The 25,989-nt window shown below is 47.8% G+C and overlaps 1 protein-coding gene across 2 annotated transcripts in view; it reads right to left on the bottom strand.

Annotated features, from left to right (window-relative positions):
- The window catches only part of RANBP10 (RAN binding protein 10), an 87,652-nt gene that overhangs the window by 48,366 nt on the left and 13,297 nt on the right, over positions 1-25,989 (bottom strand). Inside the window, exon 3 of one of the 2 annotated variants that reach the window (XM_021932366.2) lies at positions 2,943-2,995. The exons of the other annotated variant lie outside the window; for it this stretch is intronic. Coding sequence (XP_021788058.1) covers positions 2,943-2,995 — 53 coding nt within the window. The remainder of the gene's footprint in view (positions 1-2,942; positions 2,996-25,989) is intronic. 2 annotated transcript variants of the gene reach the window in all.

The raw sequence follows: 25,989 nt of genomic DNA, 5'->3' as shown, positions 1-25,989 counted from the left end.
TGAAGAAAAGAATACTAAGTCCAACACATGGCGTAACAAGCCACATCCTAAGACTACCTAAAAGACAAACATGAGGGTTTCCTAATACAGAGTCATTTGCTTCGGTTTATTTTGTTTTAATTGCATTTACATTTTTAAAACAGATAACATATTTACAAGAAAGAAAATTCCAAAGGATCGAAAGTCAAAATTTTTCTTTCTCAGTCCTGGCTCCTGCTACCCATCTCTTCCCAAAGAACAGCCAATATTACAAGTTTTTCTGTAGCTTTCCAAAGATGATCTATACATGTACAGGTAAATACAGATATGTTTGTTTTCTCTTTTTTCTGCACAGTTGGTAGCATATTATGTATTTCCATGCTTTATATTTTTAATTTCCCAATATATCCTACAGATGATTCCAAATTGGCACCTAAAGAGTCTCCGGCCAGGAGCAGTGGCTCATGCCTGTAATCTCAGCACTCTGGGAGGCCAAGATGGGTGAACCGCTCAAGCTCAGGAGTTCCAGACGAGCCTGGGCAACCTGGTGAAACCCTGTCTTTATTAAAAATACGAAAAAAACTAGCTGGGCGTGGTGGCATGTACCTAGAGTTCCAGCTACTCAGGAGGCTGAGGTGGGAGGATCGCTTGAACCCAGCAGGTTGAGACTGCAGTGAGCAGTGTTTGCGCCACTGCACTCCAGCCTGGGAAACGAAGCAAAACCCTGCCTCAAAAAAAAGAAAAAAAAAAAAAGTCCCCTACCAGGCGGGCTGGCTCATGCCTGTACTCCTAATATTTTGGGAGACTGAGGCAGAAGGACTGCTTGAACGCAGGAGTTTGAGACCAGTTGGGGCAACACAGTGAGACCCCGTCTCTATAAAAAAAGAAAAATTAGCTGAGTATGGTGGCTTGTACCTGTAGCCCCACCTAAAGGGGAGAATGAGGTGGGAGAATCACTTGAGCATGGGAGGTCAAGACTGCAGTGAGCCATGATTATGCCACTGCACTCCAGCCTGGGCAGCAGAATGAGACCTTGTCTCCAAAAACAAAACAAAAAAAAGCTCATAAAAGTCTCTCTTCTCCACTACCAACTCAGTGCAAAAGTTGAAAGAGCACACCTAGAGCAAACAAACAAAATTAAGAATCAGTTTGCACTTGACAGGAAATTATTTTTCCTGTTCATTAAGAGGCAGAGCTACAGATACTACAGCTACATCTCCTTAGCCAAGGCCAGACACTCGTATAACAAAGAACACAGCCACACACATTCTGATTAATAATGAAAAACCAGTTTTTACTCAGACTAATCAAAGGGGGAAAAAAAGTAAGATTCCTGACAATTAGTTGAATCCTAAGCATCCTAGATTGAAAGTATTTGAAATCAGTCTACTAGAAAAAAATCAGTGATTCACATTAAACATTGATCAGAAAAGATGTAAGGTCTGAGTGTTACTCCCTGTTTGGGAAAAGCCTGCTGCCTTCTCTGTGTCATAGGCACAAAGAGTAGGAGGCCAGGAAAAAAAACACAAGGACTTTTCCTGACCCCATGACAGTGTCAGGGAAGCCTGGATCATGTCACTTCTGCCACTCAAGGGACCAATGGACTTAAGACCATTTTCTGGAACCCATCAGTTCATGGCAGAAGCTTTGTCTCCCCAGTTGCAGCCAGTCCAGGTCTAGGTATGAGCTGCTGGGCAGAAAATAGCTGAAATTAGCCAGGTGTGAAAGCACAGGCCTATAAATTAGCCAGGTGTGGTAGCACATGCCTATAATCCCAGCCACTTGAGGGGCTGAGGTGGGAGGAGCACTTGAGCCCAGAAGGTTGAGCCAACCAGAAGGTTAAGAAGGTGGTGCCAACATTGCACCACTACACTCCAGCCTGGGTGAAAAGTGAGACCCTGTCTCAAAAGAAAAATAATAGATGATAAAAATAAGGCTGGGTGCAGTGGCTCACTCCTGTTATCCCAGAACTTTGGGAGGCTGAGGCAGGCTGATGGCTTGAGCCCAGGAGTTCAAGACCAACCTAGGCAATGGCAGAACTCTGTCTGTACAAAAATTACAAAAAATTAGCTGGGCGTGGTGATGAGCTCCTATGATCCCAGCTACTAGGAAGGCTGAGGTGGGAGGATCACCTCAGTCTGGGAGGTTGAAGCTGCAGTAAACTGTGATTGAGCCACTGCTCTCCAGTCTGGGTTACAGAGTGAGACCCTGTCTCAAAAATATATATATATTAAAAAATAAAAAATAAAAGTAAGAAACTGTTTTTTTTTTTTTTTTTTTTTTTTTTTTTTTTGAGATGGAGTCTCACTCTGTCGCTCAGGCTGGAGTGCAGTGGCACAATCTCAGCTCACTGCAACCTCCACCTCCCGGGTTCAAGCAATTCTCCTGCCTCCACCTCCCAAGTAGCTGGGATTATAGGTGTGTGCCACGACCCCCAGCTAATTTCTTATTTTTAGCAGAGGCAGGGTTTCACCATGTTGGCCAGGCTGGTCTCAAACTCCTGACCTTAGATGATCCGCCCGCCTCAGCCTCCCAAAGTGGGATTACAGGCGTGAGCCGCTGCGCCCAGACAAAAACTTTGATCTTTAACATGATGAAGTAACAAAGGAGCCAAGGTTGGCAGCAGTCTTCCTCCCAGTACATGTCTGAGTCTGCTCAGCTAGGCCAATGGGAGCAAGGGCTACTGAGGCGTATCTCCACCTGGAGCAAACTCAGGTCAGTTGACTTTGATGGCAAACAGTTCAAATTCCATTAATGACAATCACTTGTCAATTAATTTTTGGAATGGAAATGCACACCATCCTGGCCCAAAGTCTACCTTTCAGGATCCTCCAACCAGTGGCACGGCTTGAGGCAGGCAGCTAGCAAACAAAGTCCTCCCCAGCCTCTCTGCTACCACCATGACTCTCAACACCAATTGGATCAGGAGAGCAGAACAAATGTTCTCTTCAACAGTGACTCACCAGGAAGTCTGTTCATGTTGACGCCTTGAGCCGAGAGTCCTATTCCCATGTAACTTCAAAAAAAAAAAAACAAACACAAAATTTTTGGTTAGCAAACGCTCATGTTTCTCCCTTCTCAAATATTTCTTGGTAAAAGACAAAAAAATGAGAAAAGCAATGAATGTAGAGGCTCTTATACTAATGGTTCTTGGAGAAACCTGACATTTTGATTTGCTAATGGAAAGCATCTTACTGCCTCACCCAGCTAGAGAAACAGAAGGTTGTGTGTACGTGTCACTGTGAACCACTGGCTTCAGTTTCAGAGGACAGTGTCATGAATTCACGGTTTCCAGTTCTTTGGTGTTCTGGATGTAGCTAAGGCACAGAATCTATTCCTAAGATGTGCCTGAAGTATCTCAATCCAAGGTAGTGCTTGACAGAGCAATGCACGGTCGTTCCACAGGGACAACCCAGTTTGCACCAAAGACCAGGACATGGAAAAAGTAAAGCCATGTTGGATCTACCTAGGATCATCAATCAAGACTGCTCACACAGAGCTTGTTCTCTGGGTCTCAAAATTAATTACCTTCCCGACATACATTCACATTGGCCTCCCAAACCACACAAAGCTGGGAGTAGTGATATATGAGGCCCCGAGAGATCCCCTAACTCCTCCCACTCTTTGAAGAGTGAGGGCTTATTCTCCTTGAACCCTGACTCAGCTGTGACCTCATTGGAGTACGCAACCTGGGCTCCTGTGGGGCTGCTCCCTGTGTCATTGACACGTGGAGGTGGAATGGCGCCCAGATGTGGGTGTCAGCTTCCTCTGGCTGCTCTCCCCTTAGACAGTCCACTCAGATTCTCAAGTTGATGCAGGGGTTTGTACAGAGGCTCCCAGACCATCTACTAATAAACACCGTCTTACCTTTGGACTTGGGACTTTTAAGTTAACGCTGGAACGAGTTAATATTCTGGGGGACTACTGGGAAGGCATGATTATATTTTGCAATGTAAGAAAAACATGAAATTTGGGGGGCCAGGGTAGAATGATATGGTTTCGATGTTTGTCCTCTCCAAATTTCATGTAGACATGTAATCCCCAGTGCTGGAGGTGGGGCCTGGTGGTAGGTGTTAAGATCATGGGGATAGATCCCTCATGAATGTCTTGGGGCAGTCCTCACAGTAATGAACAAGTTCTCTCTCTACGTTCCTGCAAGTTCTGGTTGTTTAAAAGAGTATGGCACCTCTCTGCAACTTGTTCCCGTTTCTGCCATGTGACATGCTGGCTCCTAGTCACCATTCACTGTGATTGTAAGGTTCCTGAGGCCTTTGCCAGCACCATGTTTCCTGTAAAGCCTGTAGAATTGTGAGCCAATGAAACCTCTTTTCTTTATAAATTACCGTGTCTCCGGTATTTCTTTTTTTTTTTTTTTTTTTTTTGAGACGGAGTCTCGCTCTGCCGCCCAGGCTGGAATGCAGTGGCCGGATCTCAGCTCACTGCAGGCTCCGCCTCCCGGGTTCACGCCATTCTCCTGCCTCAGTCTCCCGAGTAGCTGGGACTACAGGCGCCCGCCACCTCGCCCGGCTAGTTTTCTGTATTTTTTAGTAGAGACGGGGTTTCACCGTGTCGGCCAGGATGGTCTCGATCTCCTGACCTCGTGATCCGCCCGTCTCGGCCTCCCAAAGTGCTGGGATTACAGGCTTGAGCCACCGCGCCCGGCCCGGTATTTCTTTATAGTAACATTAAAAAGGCTTAATATACTGCCCCTGCCAGTCCTTTATTGGCAGTAAATGCCCTTTTGCCTTTCTTTGGGTTGCTGCACCACTATATTTGGGGGAGCAGCCTCTACTACCCAAATAAAGGATCAGGCAGGGAGGGAAGGCTCTGACCTACTCACCTTCCTCTGAAACCAGCTATCCCAATCATGCTGGGCAGGAACCAGGAAAGGATACAACCCAATATATGGCCCTGATAACTTGGCCCACATGGCTGAGGGAAAAAGGTAGAGAAGGGAAAGGAGCAAAGCAAAAGGAACAGCACTTCAAAGAGGGAGTTTCATGGTTCAAAGGGAATTTGTCTTCCGCTTTGTTTTAAGCAGCATTTGAGACAGAGTTGGATCCTTAAAGGTCAAAGACATGAACCAATATATCCTGCAGTTGGACAGGACTGCTCAGTCATTCCCAGAAACACACAAACTGCCTGCCACCTCCTGCCAGAGGGGCTAGCTTCAAGGACCATCAGGAACAGAAGGTGTCTTAGCCTGCTGGCAGAATTCCCATTAGATTAAAACTTGAACATTTTTCCAGAAAAACTGTAGCCCAAATAATCAGCTTCCTGACTTTACATGGCAGAGGCTGCTAAAAGTCAGTCTCCGTTCCTTCAGTACCTCAGCTGAACAAGCAGCAAACGACCCCAGCTGCCCTGCAGTCAGCAGTCCAACAGGCACAAGTGCAACACAGCCAGGGCTTTCCTTGACTTAGACAACAGCCACTCACCATGCCCTGTTCAGAGGGGCCTGGGGCTACGCCCAACAACACATGTCATCCCATCCCTGGCACACAGGTTTCCTGACACTAGGTAAGGGTTTATGTTTGGAGCACATGTGCAAAGGGGGAGGTCAAAGGTCACTCAAGAAGAGTTATGCTCGGTTGCTGCAACTGGTTCCACAACATTCTATGGGAATGAGGAATCACTAAAGCACCTGTGCTCAAAACACAACTTGCTTAGGCCTCCCCATAGGAGAAGTCTCTCTTTTCTCCAGCAGCTAGCCCTAAACACCTTCCTACAGACTCTGTTCCACAGGTAAGATGGTGTTTATTAGTGGATGGTCTGGAAGCCTCTGTACAAACCCCTGCCTCAAGTTGAGAATCTGAGTGGACTAAGGGGATAGCAGCCAGAGGAAGCTGACACCCACATCTGGGCGCCATTCCACCTCCACGTGTCAATGACACAGGGAGCAGCCCCACAGGAGCCCAGGTTGCGTACTCCAATGAGGTCACAGCTGAGTCAGGGTTCAAGGAGAATAAGCCCCCACTCTTCAAATACTGGGTAACATTAAGTCTTTTCCAAAAGCATGGTGTTTTAAAGCTACCAAAAAATGCACTCTTCTATCTTCCAGAAACTTTTCATAAACTTGAAGACTATCATCCAACCAATCTGAGAGAAACAAAGCAGACTCTGTGAATATATTAAAATACACTGAATTGTACACTTTAAATGGTGACTTGTATAGCATGTTAAATTACATGTCAATAACACTAAAAAAAGTGGGAATAAAAGAAAACTACCTTAACACAACAAAGGTCATATATGAAAAACCTGGCCAGGTGTAGTGGCTCACACCTGTAATCCCAGCACTGTGGGAAGCCGAGGCAGGTGGATCACTTGAGGTCAGGAGTTCGAGACCAAACTGGCCAAAATGGTGAAACACCGTCTCTACTAAAAATACAAAAATTAACAGGGTGTGGTGGCACACGCCTGTAATCCCCCAGCTACCAGGGAGGCTGAGGCAGAAGAATCACTTGAACCCAGAAGGCAGAGGTTGCAGTGAGCCAAGATCAGGTCACTGCACTTCAGCCAGGGTGAGAAAGCGAGACTCTGCCTCAAAAAATAAATTTAAAAAAACCCACAGCTAACATCATACTCAACGGTGGAAGACTGAAAGCCTTCCATCTAAGATGCCTGCTTTCACTACTTCTATTCAAGACAGTATTGGGAGTTCTAGTGAAGCAATCAGACAAGAAAAAGGAATGAAAGACATCCAAATTGGAAAGTAAAACTATCTCTGTTTACAGATGACATGTTCCCATACGTAGAAAACCTTGCAGGGTGCGGTGGCTCATGCCTGTAGTCCTAGAACTTTGGGAGGTCGAAGCAGGAGGATCGCTTGAGCCCAGGAGTTCGAGACCAGCCTGGGCAACATGGCGATATCCTGTCTATACAAAAAATTCGGTGCACATGGTGAAGTGCACCTGTAATCCCAATTGCTTAGAAGACTGAGGTGGGAAGAGCACCTGAGCACAGGAGATCAAGACTGCAGTAAGCAAGACTGTGCCACTGCACTCCAGCCTGGGTGACAGAGTGAGACTCTGTCTCCAAAAAAAAAAAACAGGAAAGAAAAGAAAGGGAAACCCTAAAGATTGCACAAAACAAAAAACTTGCCAGGCGCAGTGGCTCACGCCTGTAATCCCAGCACTTTGGGAGGCCGCGGTGGGCAGATCACGAGGTCAGGAGATCGAGACCATCCTGGCTAACATGGTGAAACCCTATCTCTACTAAAAATACAAAAAATTTGCCAGGCGTGGTGGCAGGCTCCTGTAGTCCCAGCTACTTGTGAGGCTGAGGCAGGAGAATGGCATGAACCCGGGAGGCGGAGCTTGCAGTGAGCCAAGATGGCGCCACTGCACTCCAGCCTGGGTGACAGAGTGAGACTCCATCTCAAAAAAAAAAAAAAAAAAATTAGAATTGGCCAGGTGCAGGGCTAGGTGCGGTGGCTCATGCCTGTAATCCCAGCACTTTGGGAGGCTAAGACAGGCAGATCACCTGAGGTCAGGAGTTCAAGATCAGCCTGCCCAACATGGTGAAACCCCGTCTCTATTAAAAATACAAAAATTAGCCAGGCGTGGTGGCGCATGCCTGTAATCCCAGCTACTCAGGAGGCCAAGGCAGGAGAATCACATGAACCTGGGGGCAGAAGTGGCAATGAGCAGAGATCAAGCCACTGTACTCCGCCTGGGTGACAGAGCAAGACCCTGTCTCAAAAAAAAAAAAGAAAGAAAGAAAGAAAGAAAAGAAAAAGAAAAAAAAAGAACTAATAAGTTACCCTATTTCTCACTTTTCAGTTGTGTTGCTACACACTAACGATGAACAATCAAAAAAAGCTGAGAAACAATTCCATTTCCAATAGCATCAAAAGAATAAAATACTTAAGCTGGGTACGGTGGCTCACACCTATAATCCTAGCACTTTGGGAGGCCAAGGCGGCTGGATCACGAGGTCAGGAGTTCAAGACCAGCCTGACCAACATAGTGAAACCCCATCTTTACTAAAAATACAAAAATTAGCCAGGTGTGGTGGCGCATGCCTATAATCCCAGCTACTCGGGAGGCTGAGGCAGAATTGCTGGAACCCAGGAGGTGGAAGTTGCAGTGAGCCAAGATCGCAGCACTGCACTCTAGCCTGGGGGACAAGAGCGAAACTCCATCCTCCACCAAACAAAAACAATAAAATAATTAAAAGTAAATAAACTTAACCAAGGAGGCAAAAGACACTAAAAACTATAAAATGTTGATGAAGGAAATTACAGACACAAATAAATGGAAAGACATCCTCTGTTCACTGATTAGAAGACTCACTATTGTTAAGATGTCAATACTGGCCGGGCGCGGTGGCTCAAGCCTGTAATCCCAGCACTTTGGGAGGCCGAGACGGGCGGATCACGAGGTCAGGAGATCGAGACCATCCTGGCTAACCTGGTGAAACCCCGTCTCTCCTAAAAAAATACAAAAAATTAGCTGGGCGAGGTGGTGGGCGCCTGTAGTCCCAGCTATTCGGGAGGCTGAGGCAGGAGAATGGCGTAAACCCAGGGGGTGGAGCTTGTAGTGAGCTGAGATCCGGCCATTGCACTCCAGCCTGGGTGACAGAGCGAGACTCCATCTCAAAAAAAAAAAGAGATGTCAATACTACCCAAAGTGATACACAGATTCAAGGCCATCCCTATCAAAATCCCAATGATGTTTTTCACAAAAATAGAAAAATCCATATGGAATCTCAAGGGACAGAAACAGTCAAAACAATCTTCAAAACGAACAAAGTTGGAGGGCTTACACTTTCTGATTTCAAAACTTACTACAAAGCTACCATAATCAAATCGGTGTAAGACTCGCATAAAGATAGACATACAGTCCAAGGAATAGAATAGAGATCCCAGAAAGAAACCCTCACAGGTACAGTCAGCTGATTTCAACAAGGATGCCAAGACCATTAGATGGGAAAATGACAGTTTTTTTCAACAAATAATGCTGGGACATCTGGATAATCACAAACAAAAGAATAAAGTTTGGCCAGGTGTGGTGGCTCATGCCTGTAATCCCAGCACTTTGGGAGGCCAAGGTGGGCAGATCACCTGAGGTCGGAGTTCAAGACAAGCCTGACCTACATGGAGAAACCCTGTCTCTACTAAAAATACAAAATTAGCCGGGTATGGTGGCGTATGCCTGAAATCACAGCTACTTGGGAGGCTGAGGCAGGAGAATCACTTGAACCCAGGAGGTGGAGGTTGCAGTAAGCCGAGATCGTTCCACTGCACTCCAGCCCGGGCACCAAGAATGAAACTCTGTCTAAAACAAAAAAAGAAGAAGAAAGTTTTTTGCTTACATTATACCATATACAAAAATCAACTCAAAATGGATCAAAGACCTAATCATAAGAGCTAAAACTTCAACTCTCAGGAAAAGACATAGAAAGAAAGCTTCATGACATTGGATTTGGCAATAATTTCTTGGACAAAAGCACAGGCAATAAGAGAAAATATAGATAAACTTCATCAAACTTTAAAACTTTTAGCTAGGAACGGTGGTGTACACCTGTAGTTTCAGCAATGTGGGAGGCTGAGGCAGGAGGATTGCTTGAGCCCAGGAGTTTGGGACTAGTCCGGGCAACACATTAAAACCTAGTCTCTAAAAAATGAGAGGGGCAAAGTCCTTGAGTAGATGTTTCCCTAAAGAAGGTGTACATGTGGCCAACAAGCACCTGAAAAGATGCTCACCATCACTATCATTACAGAAATGCAAATCAAAACTACAATGAGGCCAGGCACAGTGGCTCATGCCTGTAATCCTAGCACTTTGGGAGACAAAGGCAGGTGGATTGCTTGAGCTCAGGAGTTCAAGACCAGCCTGGGCAACATGGCAAAACCCCATCTCTACAAAAGAAATATAAAAATCAGCTGGGCATGGTGGTACTTGTCTGTAGTCCCAGCTACTTGAGAGGCTGAGGTGGGAGCACAGCTTGAGGCCCAGGAAGTCAAGGCTGCAATGCCTCATGCCATTGCACTCTAGCTTGGGTGACAAAGTGAGACACTGTGTCAAAAGAAAAATAAAATAAAAATAGTCTGGGCACAGTGGCTCATGACTGTAATCCCAGCACTTTGGGAGGCCAAGGAAGGCTGATGGTTTGAGACCAGGAGTTCGAGACCAGCCTGGGCAAAATGGTGAAACCCTGTCTCCACCAAAAATACAAAAATTAGCCAGACATGGTGGTGCGCACCTGTAGTCCCACCTACTCAGGAGGCTGAGGTGGGAGGATGGCTTGAGCCTGGGGTGGGTGGAGGGGGCAGCAAGCCAAGATGGCACCACTGCACTCCAGCATGGGAGACAGAGCCAGATGTTCTCTCAAAGGAAAGAACAAAAACAAAAAACAGCGAGATACCACTTTGTACCCTTTGAGCTGCCAAGAATGAGACAAAAAAATAAGGAAAGGGCGTAACAAAAACCTCAAACTCGTTCTCCTGTACACATACTACAATATCTTTGCATCTATGGAACAGGAAGAATCCCCATAGGAGGCCACTGACACTACCTTTCCTCTATTGATCTCTGGAGGCACTCGAATATGGCTGAGTTATTAGGAGCTCTTGGGTCCTTCCTAACGTTGAATAATTCAGTAAAAACAGGTGTGATAGATTTCTTTTCATAGAGGTTCTTCCAGTCATTCATGTCATCAACAAAAATCCCCTGTACCCAGTATGGTGCTGGGGACACATGGATGGGAGCCTGGGCTCAATCCTTGCCCTTCAACAGTTCTAATGTCAAGTCGGGGCAAGCCAGAGACTCAAGGTGTGCTGACTCAAAGTCAGGAATTCCCTCAGGAAGTGAAGGCTGAGCCAAGGCCTGGTAAAGGAGATGAGAGGAGAAAGAGGATCATGGTCCACGCAGAAACAGCAGAATGTGGGCCAGGCACACTGGCTCACGCCGGTAATCCCAGCACTTTGGGAGGCCGAGGCAGGCGGATCACAAGGTCAAGAGATCGAGACCATCCTGGCCAACATAGCGAAACCCCCATCTCTACTAAAAATACAAAATTTACCCACGCGTGGTGGTGGGTGCCTGTAGTCCCAGCTACTCAGGAGGCTGAGGCAGGAGAATCACTTGAACCCGGGAGGTGGAGGTTGCAGTGAGCCGAGATTGCACCACTGCACTCCAGCCTGGAGGCAAAGCGAGACTCCGTCTCAAAAAACAAACAAATAAACAAAAAAACACAGCAGAATGTGAAAAGGCATAGAGGCAAGAAAGCAGCCACATGGTCAGGGAACTAAGAGAAGTTCAGTGTGACAGGGTTACAGTCTGGGCAGACCCAGCTGGATCAGGAAATGGGCTGTGCATGCACAGCCTGCATGCTAGCTTAAGAAATCTGAACTTCATGAGAGGTAAATGGCAAGCCACAGAAGGGGCTAAACTGGGGATGGTGGCTTCAGCCTATAATCCTAGCTACTTGGGAGGCCAAGGCGGGAAGATCACTGGATGCCAGGAGTGCAAGACCAGCCTAGGCAACATAACAAGACCACCTATGTCTCTAAAAAAAAGAAAGGGTACAGCTAATCAAACAGCTGACATTTGAAAAATGGATCGAAGAACCAAAACTGGACACTTCCAGAGTCATTCCCATGGAAGATGACAAGGGCAGGACAGGAACAGTGGAATGATGTGGAGACAGGCAAGTGCGCTCTAGAACACAGTGAATTTATTGGGTGTGGGAGGGGCTAGAGAAGCCCAAGACACTGTCCAGCACAACCAGGCACCAAGGAAAGGTCAATTCTCTGAGACCCACTTGGAAATACTAGAGCCAAAGTGCTCAGCCAGAGTTAGCAGCAGCCATTCTCTAGCTGTGCTCTCTAGCCCTGGTACTGATGCTATGTATTTGCTCCATGGAGCAAATACAGTTGACAATCCCAGACTCCAATCTCACCTCCACCACTGAGTTCACCACATGCCCACTGGCATGTCTCATGTGTTCTCAGAGCCTGCTTTATCAGCTATTACCATGAGGCTGGAGAGGCCCCAGTGCAGCCATTCAACAGGATCAGACAAAGGAGCACCTGGGTGCAGTGCCGGGGGCTGAAGGTGGATGAAGGGATAACCCCACTTTGTCCATTCATTCATACACTGGAGGATCTTCCAGCATCAGGATCTGGTAAGGAAAGGAGGCCATTCTGGAAGGCCTGGATCTCAGGACATCTAAAACAAACGCCTGTTTACTTGAGATTACCAAGGAGAAAGGAGGTATTTGCTTCCTAGTTGGTAACGGGCCAGGCTATGCTAGGAACACTCACGGATACAGCCTGCCTGGGTCAGCCTGGGAGGGAGGGCGGCAACAAGGGCTCTTACTCCCGGAGCAGGTGACTGGAATAGATAGAGCAACTTAGCTCCCAACACTTCTCTACTAGGGCCTCCTTTTCTAACTGCAGAATACATTTAAGGAGCTGGAGAGAGGGAATTATTTATGCTATGACACAAGTGAAAGTAAGGTAAAGCCATCTGACTTACTCCTTTCTTCTATATGGCAGCAAAGTGGAGAAGAGACATCATGCCAGAGAGGTGAGACAGGAAGTAAGCACAGAGAGACGACAAGCTCTTCGCGGCAATGAGGCCACGAGTGGGCCTATAATTTCTCAGTTCCTACCCTTGCCTGCCAAAACCACAATGCTAGTTGGAGATACAAGAACAGCTACTCTGCCCCATCTAGCACAAGAGACAAGAGGGCAGCAAATAGGCGCTGCTTGGGCCAAGTGGAGTTGAGATCCATCAGAACATGATCTAGAGAAGCAACCGCACCTAGAAGCAGGCAGCAAAGGCCCACAGCTGTCCACATTCACGAGTCCACCCAGAAGCTTCCACCATCCACTACAGGTGGCAGGGGGTCCATGCTGCCACCCAAGCAAGGGGGTCCACCCAGCCCTGCCACCTGAGCAAGTCTGCTGAAACCCTGCAGTCATATGGAGAGCTGCAAGTACAGTCCAGTCCTCTTGGATTCCTTTTTCTCGTTTTCCAGATTTTCTACAACCAACACAAATTACTTTTTACAATTTTTAAATTTTAATTTCTAATTTTTTTTATTTGAGACAGGGTCTCACTCTGTCTCCCAAGCTGGAGTGCAGTGGTGAGATCTTGCTCACTGCAACCTCTGCCTCCCAGGCTCAACCCATCCTCCCACCTCAGCCCCCTGAATAGCTGGGACCACAGGTGAGTGCCACCACACCTGGGTAGTTTAGAGATGGGGATTTGCCCTGTTGCCTAGGCTAGTCTTGAACCCCTGAGCTCAAGCAAGCAGCCTGCCTCAGCCTCCCAAAATGCTTGGATAACAAGCGTGAGCTACCGCACCCAGCCAAATAGTTTATTTTATATTTTATTTTATTTATTATTTTTTTAGAGATGAAGTCTTGTTCTGTCACCCAGGCTGGAGTGCAGTGCCGCGATCTTGGCTCACTGCAACCTCTGCCTCCCAGGTTCAGGCAATTCTCTTGCCTCAGCTTCCCAAGTAGCTGGGACTACAAGATGTGCGCTACCACGCCCAGTTAATTTTTGTATTTTTTCAGTAGAGATGGGGTTTCACTATATGTTGGCCAAGCTGGTCTCAAACTGGTGACCTCATGTAATCTGCCCAGCTCGGCTTCCCAAAGTGCTGGGATTACAGGCATAAGCCACCATGCTGGGCCAAAAATCACTGTAAGAGCTATCTCTTAAAAACCACTTTTAAGAGCAGTGGCTACAAACTGCAGAGTTTGTTGGCTCTCACTCATCAGACTCTCTCTGGATCACCCCAGGACAATATTTCAGTGATGGGGGACACATTAGGGAACGTGGTTTCCATGGTCAGCTCCTTGGTCCACCTAGCACCCCAAGTCTTGACAGAAGGGCAGAGGCTGCATCACAACAGTACAGCTTCAGAAACAGAAGAAACAGTCAAAATCCTTGCTGAGCAGAGGCACTGGGGCTCCGGCTTACATGGCACCTAGTATGTCCCAAGCTGGGCACAGAGCACACACGCAGGAGATCCTGCTGCAGTGAGATGGACTTAGCACAGCTCCAACTGACTAGAGTTTCTTCTGCGACCCAGGCAGGCCTGGTGGTGGACAGAGGACAGAACCTTAGAAACCAGGGCCACCTGACTCTCACACCTTCCAGATACGTACAAGGCCAAAGGAAGGAGACGACCCTTTTACTGTACTCTACCACCCTCTCCTGACAGCAAGTTTGAGACCCCTGCACAGAGAACCCTTTTGACAACAAGTCTGACTTCCCTTCCTGCCTCCTGAAGAGTTCTGAGGTGACAGGAACACTTCCCAGCAAGGCTCCAAACACAACACCCTTGACTCTGAAAGACTGATCTCAGACACTCCAGCCTAATTCAGGACTATGGGTCTTAGATTTCAACCCACATATCAGGTTCCTTATTAGAAGAGGAAAGGTTAAACCAAAGGCTCTTAAGTTCCTTCCCAGCTCTGACCTAGAGACTTCAGTTCTTCACAGAAAAATGTCTGTGCACATTGTAAATGTGCAGTGCCCAGATGCAAACCCAACATGAGGAAGACCCTGGAACAGCAATCAAAAAGTCACTAAGAAGACATCAGGCTGGGTGCGGTGGCTCACACTTGAAATTCCAGCACTTTGGGAGGGCGAGGCGGGTGGATCACAAGGTCAGGAGTTCAAGACCAGCCTAGCCAAGATGGTAAAACCCCATCTCTACTAAAAATACAAAAAAATTAGCCAGGCGTGCTGGCAGGCGCCTGTAATCCCAGCTACTCGGGAGACTGAGGCAGAGAATTGTGTGAACCCAGGAGGCGGAGGTTGCAGTGAGCTGAGATTGCGCCACAGCACTCCAGCCTGGGTGACAGAGAAAGACACTGTCTCAAAAAAAAAAAAAAAAAAAAGATATCAAAGGAAAAGAAAGTTACAGAGCAATATAGATGAATATAGATCCAAAAATCCTGAACAGAATAGTAGCAGACCAAATCCAACAGTATATTAAAAGGATTAGATACCACAACCAAATGTGATTTATCCCAGACAGGCAAGGGTGATTCAACATAAGAAAATCAGGCCGAGGCCGGGTGAGGTGGCTCATACTTGTAATCCCAGTATTTTGGGAGCCCAAGGTGGGTGGATCACTTGAGGTCAGAAGTTTGAAACCAGCCTGATCAACATGGTGAAATCCCATCTCTACTAAAACTACAAATTAGGCCGGGCACAGTGGCTCACGCCTGTAATCCCAGCACTTTGGGAGGCCAAGGCAAGAGGATCACCTGAGGTCGGGAGTTTGAGACCAACCTGACCAACATGGAGAAACCCCGTCTCTGCTAAAAATACAAAATTAGCCGGGTGTGGTGGCCCATGCCTGTAATCCCAGCTACTTGGGAGGCTGAGGCAGGAGAATTGCTTGAACCTGGGAGGTGGAGGTTGCAGTGAGCTGAGATCGAGCCATTGCACTCCAGCCTGGGCCACAAGAGTGAAACTCCATCTCAAAAAAAAAAAAAAAATTAGCCGGGCATGGTGGTATATGCCTGTAATCCCAGCTACTTGGGAGGCTGAGGCAGAAGAATCACTTGAACCCAGGAGGCAGAGGTTGCAGTGAGCTACGATTGCGCCATTGCACTCCAGCCTGGATGACAAGAGCGAAACTCCGTCTCAAAAAAAACAAAAGAGGCCGGGCGCGGTGGCTCAAGCCTGTAATCCCAGCACTTTGGGAGGCCGAGACGGGCGGATCACGAGGTCAGGAGATCGAGACCATCCTGGCTAACACGGTGAAACCCCGTCTCTACTAAAAAATAGAAAAAACTAGCCGGGCGAGGTGGCGGGCGCCTGTAGTCCCAGCTACTGGGGAGGCTGAGGCAGGAGAATGGCGTGAACCCGGGAGGCGGAGCTTGCAGTGAGCCGAGATCACGCCACTGCACTCCAGCCTGGGCGACAGAGCGAAACTCCGTCTCAAAAAAAAAAAAAAAAGAAAAGAAAATGATCTAAATATAAGAAGTAAGGCCCTGGGCCAAAAATCTGACACTGACCCAGTGGCACTAAAAAAAAAAAAAAAAAAAATAGCCCGGGCGCATTGGCTCACGCCTGTAATCCCAGCACTTTGGGAGGCAGAGGCAGGTGGATTACGAGGTCAGGAGATTGAGACCATCCTGGTTAACACAGTGAAACCCCATCTTAACTAAAAATACAAAAAATCAGCCAGTGTGTTGGCGGGCACCTGTAGTCCCAGCTACTCAGGAGGCTGAGGCAGAAGAATGGTGTGAACCCGGCAGGCGGAGCTTGCAGTCAGCAGAGATCGCGCCACTGCACTCCAGCCTGGGCAACAGAGCGAGACTCGTCTCATAAATAAATAAATAAATAAAGGCGGGGCACAGTGGCTCACACCTGTAATCCCAGCATTTCTGGAGGCCGAGGCGGGCAGACAACCTGAGGTCAGAAGTCTGAGACCAACCTAGCCAACATGGTGAAACCCTATCTCTACTAAAAATACAAAAGAAGTAGCCAGGCGTGGTGGCAAGTGCCTGTAATCCCAGATACTCGGGAGGCTGAGGCAGGAGAATCACTGGAACCTGGGAGGCGGAAGTTGCAGTGAGCCGAGATCGTGCCACTGCATTCCATCCTGGGTGACAGAGTGAGACTCAGTCTCAAAAATAAATAAATAAATAAATAAATAAATAAATAAGTAAATAAATAAGTAAATGAATAAGGAAAGAGCTAAAACCATAAAATTCTTAGAAGAAAGCGTAAGGGTAAATCTTCGTGACCTCAGATTTCAACGGGGCTCATGCCTATAATCCCAGCACTTTGAGAGGCTGACGCAGGCAGATCACTTGAGGTCAGGTATTTGAGACCAGCCTGATCGACGTGGCAAAACCCTGTCTCAACTAAAAATACAAAAATTAGCCGGGTGTGGTGGTCCATGCCTGTAATCCCAACTACTCAGGGGGCTGAGGCAGGAGAATCGCTTGAACCCGGGAGGCGGAGGTTGCACTGAACTGAGATCATGCCACTGCACTCCTGCCTCAGAAACAGAGTGAGACTCCATCTCAAAAAAAAAAAAAAAAAAAAAGACATCATCAAGAGGCCAGGCATGGTAGCTCACACCTGTAATACCAGTGCTTTGGGAGGCTGTGGAGGTGGGAGGACTGCTTGACTCCAGGAGTTCAAAACCAGCCTAGGCAACATGGCAAGACCCCATCTCTACAAAAAATTTAAAAATTAGCCAATCATGGTGGCATGTACCTGTAGTCCCAGCTACTTGAGATGCTGAGGTGGAATGATCGCTTGAGCACAGGAGGTTAAGTCTGCAGTTAGCCAAGATTGCACCACTGCACTCCAGCCTGTGCAACAGAGCAAAAACTTATCTCAAAAAAAAAAAAAGAAGAATCAAGACAGTGAAAAGACAACCTACGGAATAGGAAAAAGTATTTGGAAATCATAGATCTGATAAGGGTTTAATATCAAAAATAAAGAAAGAATTCCTATAACTCAACAACAAAAAGACAAACAACCCAAATAGGCAAAGGACTTGAACAGACATTTCTCCAAAGAAGATATACAGATAGCCACATACAATAAGTACATTACAAGATCCTCAACATCACTAGTCATTAGGAAATGTAAATCAAAACCACAAGGAGTTACCACTTCATACCTAGAATAGCTATAATTTAAAAGTTCCACGCCAAGTGCAGTGGCTCACGCCTGAAATTCCAGCACTTTGGGAGGCCGAGGCGGGCAGATCAATTAAGGTCAGGAGTTCGAAGACGGCCTGGCCAACATGGTGAAACCCATCTCCACTAAAAATACAAAAATCAGCCAGGCAAAGTGGTACACACCTGTAATTTCAGCTACTCAGGAGGCTGAGACATGAGAATCACTTGAACCAGGGAGGTGGTGGCTGAAGTGAGCCCAGATCGAGCCACTGCACTCCAGCCTGGGGGACAGAGCTAGACTCCATCTCAAAAAAAAAAAAGAATACATAGGCCAGGCATGGTGGCTCACACCTGTAATTCCAGCACTTTGGGAGACCAAGGCAGGCAGCTCACTTGAGGTCAGGAGTTCGAGAGCAGCCTGGCCAACATGGTGAAACCCTGTCTCTACTAAAAATACAAAAATTAGCCAGGCGTGGTGGCACATGCCTGTGATCTCAGCTACTTGGGAGGCTGAGGTGGGAGAATCGCTTGAACCCAGGAGACAGAAGTTCCAATGAGCTGAGATAGTGCCAGTGCCCTCTAGCCTGGGTGACAGAGTGAGACTCCATATTCAATCAATGAATAAAAGTTTCAGCTACTTGAGAGGCTGAAGCAAGAGGATTGCTTGAGCTCAGGAGTTCAAGACCAGACTACGCAAGACAGCAAGGCTTTAAAAAATAAAATAAATGTTGGCAAGGATGTAGAGAAATTGGAGCCTTCACACACTGCTGGTGGGGATGTAAAATGGTGCAGCCACTATGGAAAAGTTCGGTGGTTCCCCAAAAAAGTTAAACAAAAATTACCATATGACCAGGAATACCATTCTTAGGTGAACACCCAAAAGAACTAAAAATAGGAACTCAAGGCCGGGCGCGGTGGCTCAAGCCTGTAATCCCAGCACTTTGGGAGGCCGAGGTGGGTGGATCACGAGGTCAGGAGATCGAGACCATCCTGGCTAACACGGTGAAACCCCGTCTCTACTAAAAATACAAAAAAAACTAGCCGGGCGAGGTGGCAGGCGCCTGTAGTCCCAGCTACTCCGGAGGCTGAGGCAGGAGAATGGCACAAAACCCGGGAGGTGGAGCTTGCAGTGAGCTGAGATCCGGCCACTGCACTCCAGCCCGAGAAACAGAGCAACCCCCCGACTAAAAAAAAAAAAAAAAAAAAAAAAAAAAAGGAACTCAAACACTATGTACACCAATGTTCACTGCAGCATTATTCACAATAACCAAAAGGTAGAAGCAACCTAAGCATCCATCAATAGATGAAGAGAAAACAAAACGTGATGTATATGTAAGTACAACAAAATATTATTCAGCCATAAAAAGGAATGAAGGTCTAGGCTGGGTATGGTGGCACAAGCCTGTAATCCCAGCACGTTGGGAGGCTGAGGCAAAAGGATCACTTGAGGCCAGGTATCAAGGACCAGCCTGGGTAACATAGCAAGATTCCGTCTCCACAAAAAAAATATATATATATTTTTTTGAGATGGAGTCTCATCCTGTCACCAGGTTGGAGTGCAGTGGTGCGATCTTGGCTCACTGTAACCTCCACTTCCCGGGTTCAAGCAATTCTCCTGCTTCAGCCTCCCAAGTAGCTGGGACTACAGGCGTATGCCACCACATTCAGCTAATTTTTGTATTTTTAGTAGAGATGGAGTTTCACCATGTTGTCCAGGGTGGTCTCAATCTCTTGACCTCATGATCCACCCGCCTCGGCCTCCCAAAGTGCTGGGATTATAGGTGTGAGCCACCTCGCCTGGCCTCTACAATTTTTTTCTGAAACAGAGTCTCACTCTGTTGCCCAGGCTGGAGCACAATGGTGCAATCTCGGCTCACTGCAACCTCCATCTCCCGGGTTCAAGCAATTCTTCTGCCTCAGCCTCCCAAGTAGCTGGGATTACAGGCACACACCACTACATTGGGCTAATTTTTGCATTTTCAGTAGAGACGGGTGTTTCACCATGCTGGTCAGGCTGGTCTCAAAGTCCTGACCTTGTGAGCCCCCTGCCTTGGCCTCCCAAAGTGCTGGGATTACAGGCATGAGCCACCGCGCCCAGCCCAAATTTTTTTTTTTTTTTTTTTTTGAGACGGAGTCTCGCTCTGTCGCCCAAGCTGGAATTCAATGGCGCTATCTCGACTCACTGCAAGCTCTGCCTCCTGGGTTCACGCCATTCTCCTGCCTCAGCCTCCCGAGTAGCTAGGATCACAGGCACCCGCCACCATGCCCAGCTAATTTTTTTTTTTTTTTTTTTTTTTAGTAAAGACAGTGTTTCACCGTATTAACCAGGATGGTCTTGATCTCTTGACCTCGTGATCTGCCTGCCTTGGCCTCCCAAAGTGCTGGGATTACAGGCATGAAACACTGCACCGGCCCCAAAAATGTTTTTTAAATTAGCTAGGAAGGCCAGGCACAGTGGCTCACACTTATAATTACAGCACTCTGGGAGGCCGACGCAGGCAGATCACTTGAGGTCAGGAGTTTGAGACCAGCCTGGCCAACATGGTAAAACTCCATTTCTACTCAAAATACAAAAATTAGGCCGGGCGCGGTGGCTCAAGCCTGTAATCCCAGCACTTTGGGAGGCCGAGACGGGCGGATCACGAGGTCAGGAGATCGAGACCATCCTGGCTAACCCGGTGAAACCCCGTCTCTACTAAAAACTACAAAAAACTAGCCGGGCGAGGTGGCGGGCGCCTGTAGTCCCAGCTACTCGGGAGGCTGAGGCAGGAGAATGGCGTGAACCCGGGAGGCGGGGCTTGCAGTGAGCTGAGATCTGGCCACTGCACTCCAGCCTGGGTGACAGAGCAAGACTCCGTCTCAAAAAAAAAAAAAAAAAAAAATACAAAAATTAGCCAGGTGTGGTGGCACACACCTGTAGTCCCAGCTACTTGGGAGGCTGAGGCAGGGGAATAGCTTGAACCCGGGAGGTGGGGGTTGCAGTGAGCCAAGATTGCACCACTGTACTCCAGCCTGGGCAACAGAGTAAGACTCCGTCTCAAAGGAGAAAAAAAAAAAAATTATCCAGGCAGTCTGGGCACAGTGGCTCACGCCTATAATCCCAGCACTTTGGGAGGCCAAAGTGGGCAGATCACTTGAGGTCAAGAATTCAAGACCAGCCTGGCCAACATGGTGAACCACTATCTCTACTAAAAATACAAAAATTAGCCAGGTGTGGTGGTGCATGCCTATAGTCTCAGCTAATTGGGAAGCTGAGGCAGGGGAATAGCTTGAACCTGGAAGGCAGAGATTGCAGTGAGCCAAGATCGCGCCACTGCACTCCAGCCTGGGCACCAGAATGAGACTCCATCTCAAAAAAAAAAAAAAAAAAAAAAGTAACCCAGGCATATTGACATATGCCTGCAGTCCCAGCTACTCAGGAGGCTGAGGCTAGAGAATTTCTTGAGCCTAAGAGCTCAAGGATACAGTGAACCATGATTGTGCCACTGCACTCCAGCCGGGGCAACAGAACAAGACCATATCTCTCCTTTTTTTTTTGAGATGGAGTCTCACTCTGTTGCCTAGGCTGGAGTCAATGGCACGATCTCAGCTCACTGCAACCTCCACCTCCTGGATTCAAGTGATTCTCCTGCCTCAGCCTCCCGAGCAGCTGGGATTACAGGCACATGCTACCACACCTGGCTAACTTTTTGTATTTTTAGTACAGATGGGGTTTCACCATATTGGTCAGGATGGTCTCAAACTCATGACCTCAGGTGATCCACCTGCCTCGGTCTCCCAAAGTGCTGGGATTACAGGAGTGAGCCACCACGCCTGGCCAACCATATCTCTTAAAAATAACCAACTAGACCAGACATGGTGGCTCAAGCCTGTAATCCCAGCACTTTGGGAGGACGAGACGGGCAGATCACGAGGTCAGAGACGGAGCCCATCCCGGCCAACACAGGAAACCCCCGGGTTTCTACTAAAAGGCAAAACTAGCTGGCGAGGTGGCGGGCGCCAGTCCCAGCTACTCAGGAGGCTGAGGCAGGAGGAATACAAACCCAGGGAGGCAGGCGGAGCTTGCAGTGAGCTTTCGAGATCCCGCCACCGCACTCCAGCCTGGGCAACAGAGTGAGAATCCCTCTCAAACATAAAAATAAAATAAAAATAAGCCGGGCTGTGGCTCGCCTGTAATCCCAGCACTTTGGGAGGTCGAGACGGTGGATCACGAGGTCAGGAGATCGGTGACCATCCTGGCTTAACACGGGTGAAACCCCTCAGCTCTACTAAAAAAAAAATAATACAAAAACTAGCCGTGGGGCGGGCTTGCAGTCCCAGTTACTTGGGAGGCTGAGGCAGAGAATGGCTGCAAAACCCGGGAGGCGGAGCTGCAAGTGAGCTGAGATCCGCCACTGCACTCCAGCCCGGCGACGGAGCAGACCGGGCCTCAAAAAAAAAAAAAAAAAAAAAAAAAAAAAAAACTAACTAACTAAATAAATAAATAAGAAGAAATGGGCCAGGTGCAGTGGCTGTAATCCCAGCTACTCAGGAGGCTGAGGCAGCAGAATCACTGAACCCAGGAGGTGGAGGTTGCAGTGAGCCGAGATCGCACCACTGCACTCCAGCCTGGGTGTCAGAATGAGACTCCGTCTCAAAAAAAAAAAAAAAAGAAGAAATGAAGTTATGAAACATGCCACAACACAGATAAACCTTGAAAACATAATGCTACGTGAAATGGATCAGACACAAAAGGACCAATATTGTAGGATTCCCCTTACGTGAACTATCAAGAATAAGCAAATTCATAGAAACAGAAAGTAGATCAGAAGTTAACAGGGACTAGGAGGAGGGAGAAATGGAGAGTTACTGCTTAATGGGTACAGAGTTTCTGTTTGGGGTGATGGAAAAGTTCTAGAAATAGACAGTGATATGGTGATGGTTGCACAACATTGTGGATGCAATTAATACCACTGAATTATACACTGAAAATTGATAAAATGGCATATTTTAAGTTACATATATTTTACCACACACATACACACACACACACAGACACTAAGAACACCCCTATGGCCCTGCAAACCAGCATGGACCGCATCTGGCTTTTCCCGATATGACAAGGGAGGCCCTGGCACAGAGCACAATGGACAGCATAAGAGTATTCTGGCCTCACATTGGGGCAAGAAGTCCCACACTTAGCCCGCAGCAAATGACAAGAGTGAAGAAAGACCCAACTGTTTTTACTTTTACCAATTTTTTATTTTTTTTATTTTTTGAGATGGAGTCTCACTCTGTTGCCCAGGCTGGAGTGTAGTGGCATAGTCTTGGCTCACTGCAACCTCTGCCTCCCAGATTCAAGCAATTCTCCTGCCTCAGCCTCCCGAGTTGCTGGGATTACAGGCACTCGCCACCATGCCTGGCTAATTTTTGTATTTTTAATAGAGACGGGGTCTCATCGTGTTGATCAGGCTGGTCTCGAACTCTCGACCTCATGATCCACCCACCTCAGCCTCCCAAAGTGCTGTGATTACGGGCATGAGCCACAGAGCCTGGCCAGTTTTACCAATTTCTTTCTTTTTTTTTTGAGACGGAGTCTCACTCTGTCGCCCAGGCTGGAGTGCAGTGGCATGATCTTGGCTCACTGCAACCTCTCTGTCTCCTGGGTTCAAGCGATTCTCCTGCCTCAGCCTCCCAAGTAGCTGGGACTGTAGGCACGTACCACCATGCCTGGCTACTTTTTTTGTATTTTTATTAGAGACAGGGTTTCACTGTGTTAGCCAGGCTGGTCTTAATCTCCTGACCTTGTGATCTACCCACTTTGGCCTCCCAGAGTGCTGGGATTACAGGCGTGAGCCACTACGCCCAGCCCAGTTTTACCCATTTATTTTTAGAGAGAAGGTATATTTCACAGGCTGGGAAGCCTATGGGCACTTTTAAGAACTGCTGCATAGGATATGGGAGCCAATGGGGCTTGAACATTCTTAATTTAAGCCCCATCAGCAGGATGTCCCCACACCCACAGGGCTCTGGTAGGAAGTGATGAAGAGGAGAGAATAGACAAGGTCTTCAGCCTCAGGGCTGAGATGGCTGTTGGAGACTGCAGGAAGGTACCAGCTCTGCCGCCCACCCTCAGGTGAAAGGGCTAGTCACCACTACCCCCAACCCTAGACCTCCCAGGGGCTCCTGGAATCTCACCTGACAGTTTCACCTTGACATCTAATACCTTAGCCACAGCTCAGCAGGCTGGCAATCTTGTTGCTATCAGAACCTGCCCCAGAAAAGAAATCAACAGCCTCTACAACAAAGGGGAACTCTGGGACCTCAGTTACAAAATGATCCTTGGAAGATGGTTCAGGAAAAACACCAACTGATATTTAGGTCTGAAATGAGGGCTAATATTCAGTGTTAGGAATTTTATTTCATAGTCTAATGGGCCCACTTAAGGCCATAGTCAATGCCAGGAGTGCTGGCTCACACCTGTAATACCAGCCTTTGATAGGCCAAGGCAGGAGGATTGCTAGTGCCCAAGAGTTTGAGGCTGCAGTGAGTTATGATTACACCACTGCACTCCAGCCTAGGTGACAGAGCAAGCAAGACCTTGCCTCCAAAAGTAAATAAATAGACAGGCATGGTGGCTCATGCCTGTAATTCCAGCACTTTGGGAGGCCAAGACAGGCAGATCACGAGGTCAGGAGTTTAAGACCAGCCTGACCAACATGGTGAAACCCCACCTCTACTAAAAATACAAAAATTAGCCAGGCATGGTGGTGCGCACCTATAATCCCAGCTACTCAGGCAGGAGAATTGCTTGAACCCAGGAGGCAGAGGTCGCAGTGAACCAAGATCGCACCACTGTACTCCAGCCTAGGCGACAGATTGAGACTCCGTCTCAAAAAAAAAAAAAGAAGCCGGGTGCAGTGGCTCACACCAGTAATCCCAGCACTTTGTGAAGCCAAGGTGGGCAGATCATGAGGTCAAGAGATCGAAACCATCCTGGCCAAAATGGTGAAACCCCGTCTCTACTAAAAATACAAAAATTAGCTGGGCATGATGGCGCACGCCTGTAGTCCGAGCTACTAGGGAGGCTGAGGCAGGAGAATCACTTGAACCCAGGAGGTGGAGGTTGCAGTAAGCCGAGATCACACCACTGCACTCCAGGCTAGGCAACAGAGTGAGACTCCATCTCAAAAAAAAAAAAGTAAATAAATAAATAAAGCAAGCTACAGTCCATCATGACACTGGCTGCTACGTATAAGCTACTCCTCCAGCAAGCATCCATAAGCGCCTCTTCCCCAGGAAGCCATGCAGTCACCCACTGAGCCCAATTCTGTGTAGGCTTCCCACTAAGAGGAAGGGCATTACAGTGATGAGTGGCCTGGGCCCCAGCACTATCCACAACAAATATAGGCCAGACCAGGCACAGTGGCTCACGCCTGTAATCCCAGCACTTTGGGAGGCTGAGGCAGGAGGACCACAAGGTCAAGAAATCAAAAGTGGGCTGGGCGCGGAGGCTCACGCCTGTAATTCCAGCACTTTGAGAGGCTGAGGCAGGAGGATCACGAGGTCAGGAGATCGAGACCACCCTGGCTAACACAGTGAAACCTGTCTCTACTAAAAAACTACAAAAAAAAAAAAAATTAGCCAGGCGCAGTGGCGGGCACCTGTAGTCCTAGCTACTCGGGAGGCTGAGGCAGGAAAATGGCATGAACCCAGGAGGCAGAGCTTGCAGTGAGCCAAGATCCCGCCACTACACTCCAGCCTGGGTGACAAAGTGAGACTCCGTCTCAAAAAAAAAAAAAAAGAAATCAAAACAATCCTGGCCAATATGGTGAAGCTCCATAAAATACAAAAATACAAAAATTACCTGGCATGGTGGTGCGTGCCTATAGTCCCAGCTACTCAGGAGGCTGAGGCAGGAGAATTGCTTAAAACCGGGAGTCAGAGGTTGCAGTGAGCTGAGATCACACCACTGCACACCAGCCTGGCAACGGAGGGAGACTCCGTCTCAAAAAAAAAAAAAAAAAAAAAAAAAAAAAGAATAGGCCAGAAAGCAAAGAGGCCTCAAGTTAGGGTGCTCATATGGAGAAAAGCGGTTCTGTGTATGGGTCAGGAGACCCTCGTGTGCCCAATGTCACCAGCACTATCAAAGCACCCAGAGACAAAAGGGGCAGAACAGCCCCTATCGGTGGCCCTAGGCAGGTTACACACCCTTGGTTCTGAGCTCCTTCTCTAACGTACTAACAGAGTCTCAAGTACCAAACCTTGACTTTCTAGAGCCTGCCACATTCAAAAACCCAAATGCACTGCCCTTAACCAGAGGGTATAGCCACTAATGCCCCACAGCCGGTAGGCTCTGGGCCCTAACCTCCACCTCTATGGCCCTGTGTAATTACAGAGCTGAAGTA

This window comes from Papio anubis, chromosome 18 (assembly GCF_008728515.1).
Source record: "Papio anubis isolate 15944 chromosome 18, Panubis1.0, whole genome shotgun sequence".
Lineage (NCBI taxonomy): Eukaryota > Metazoa > Chordata > Mammalia > Primates > Cercopithecidae > Papio > Papio anubis.
This window is presented reverse-complemented; position numbering and strand designations above follow the sequence as displayed.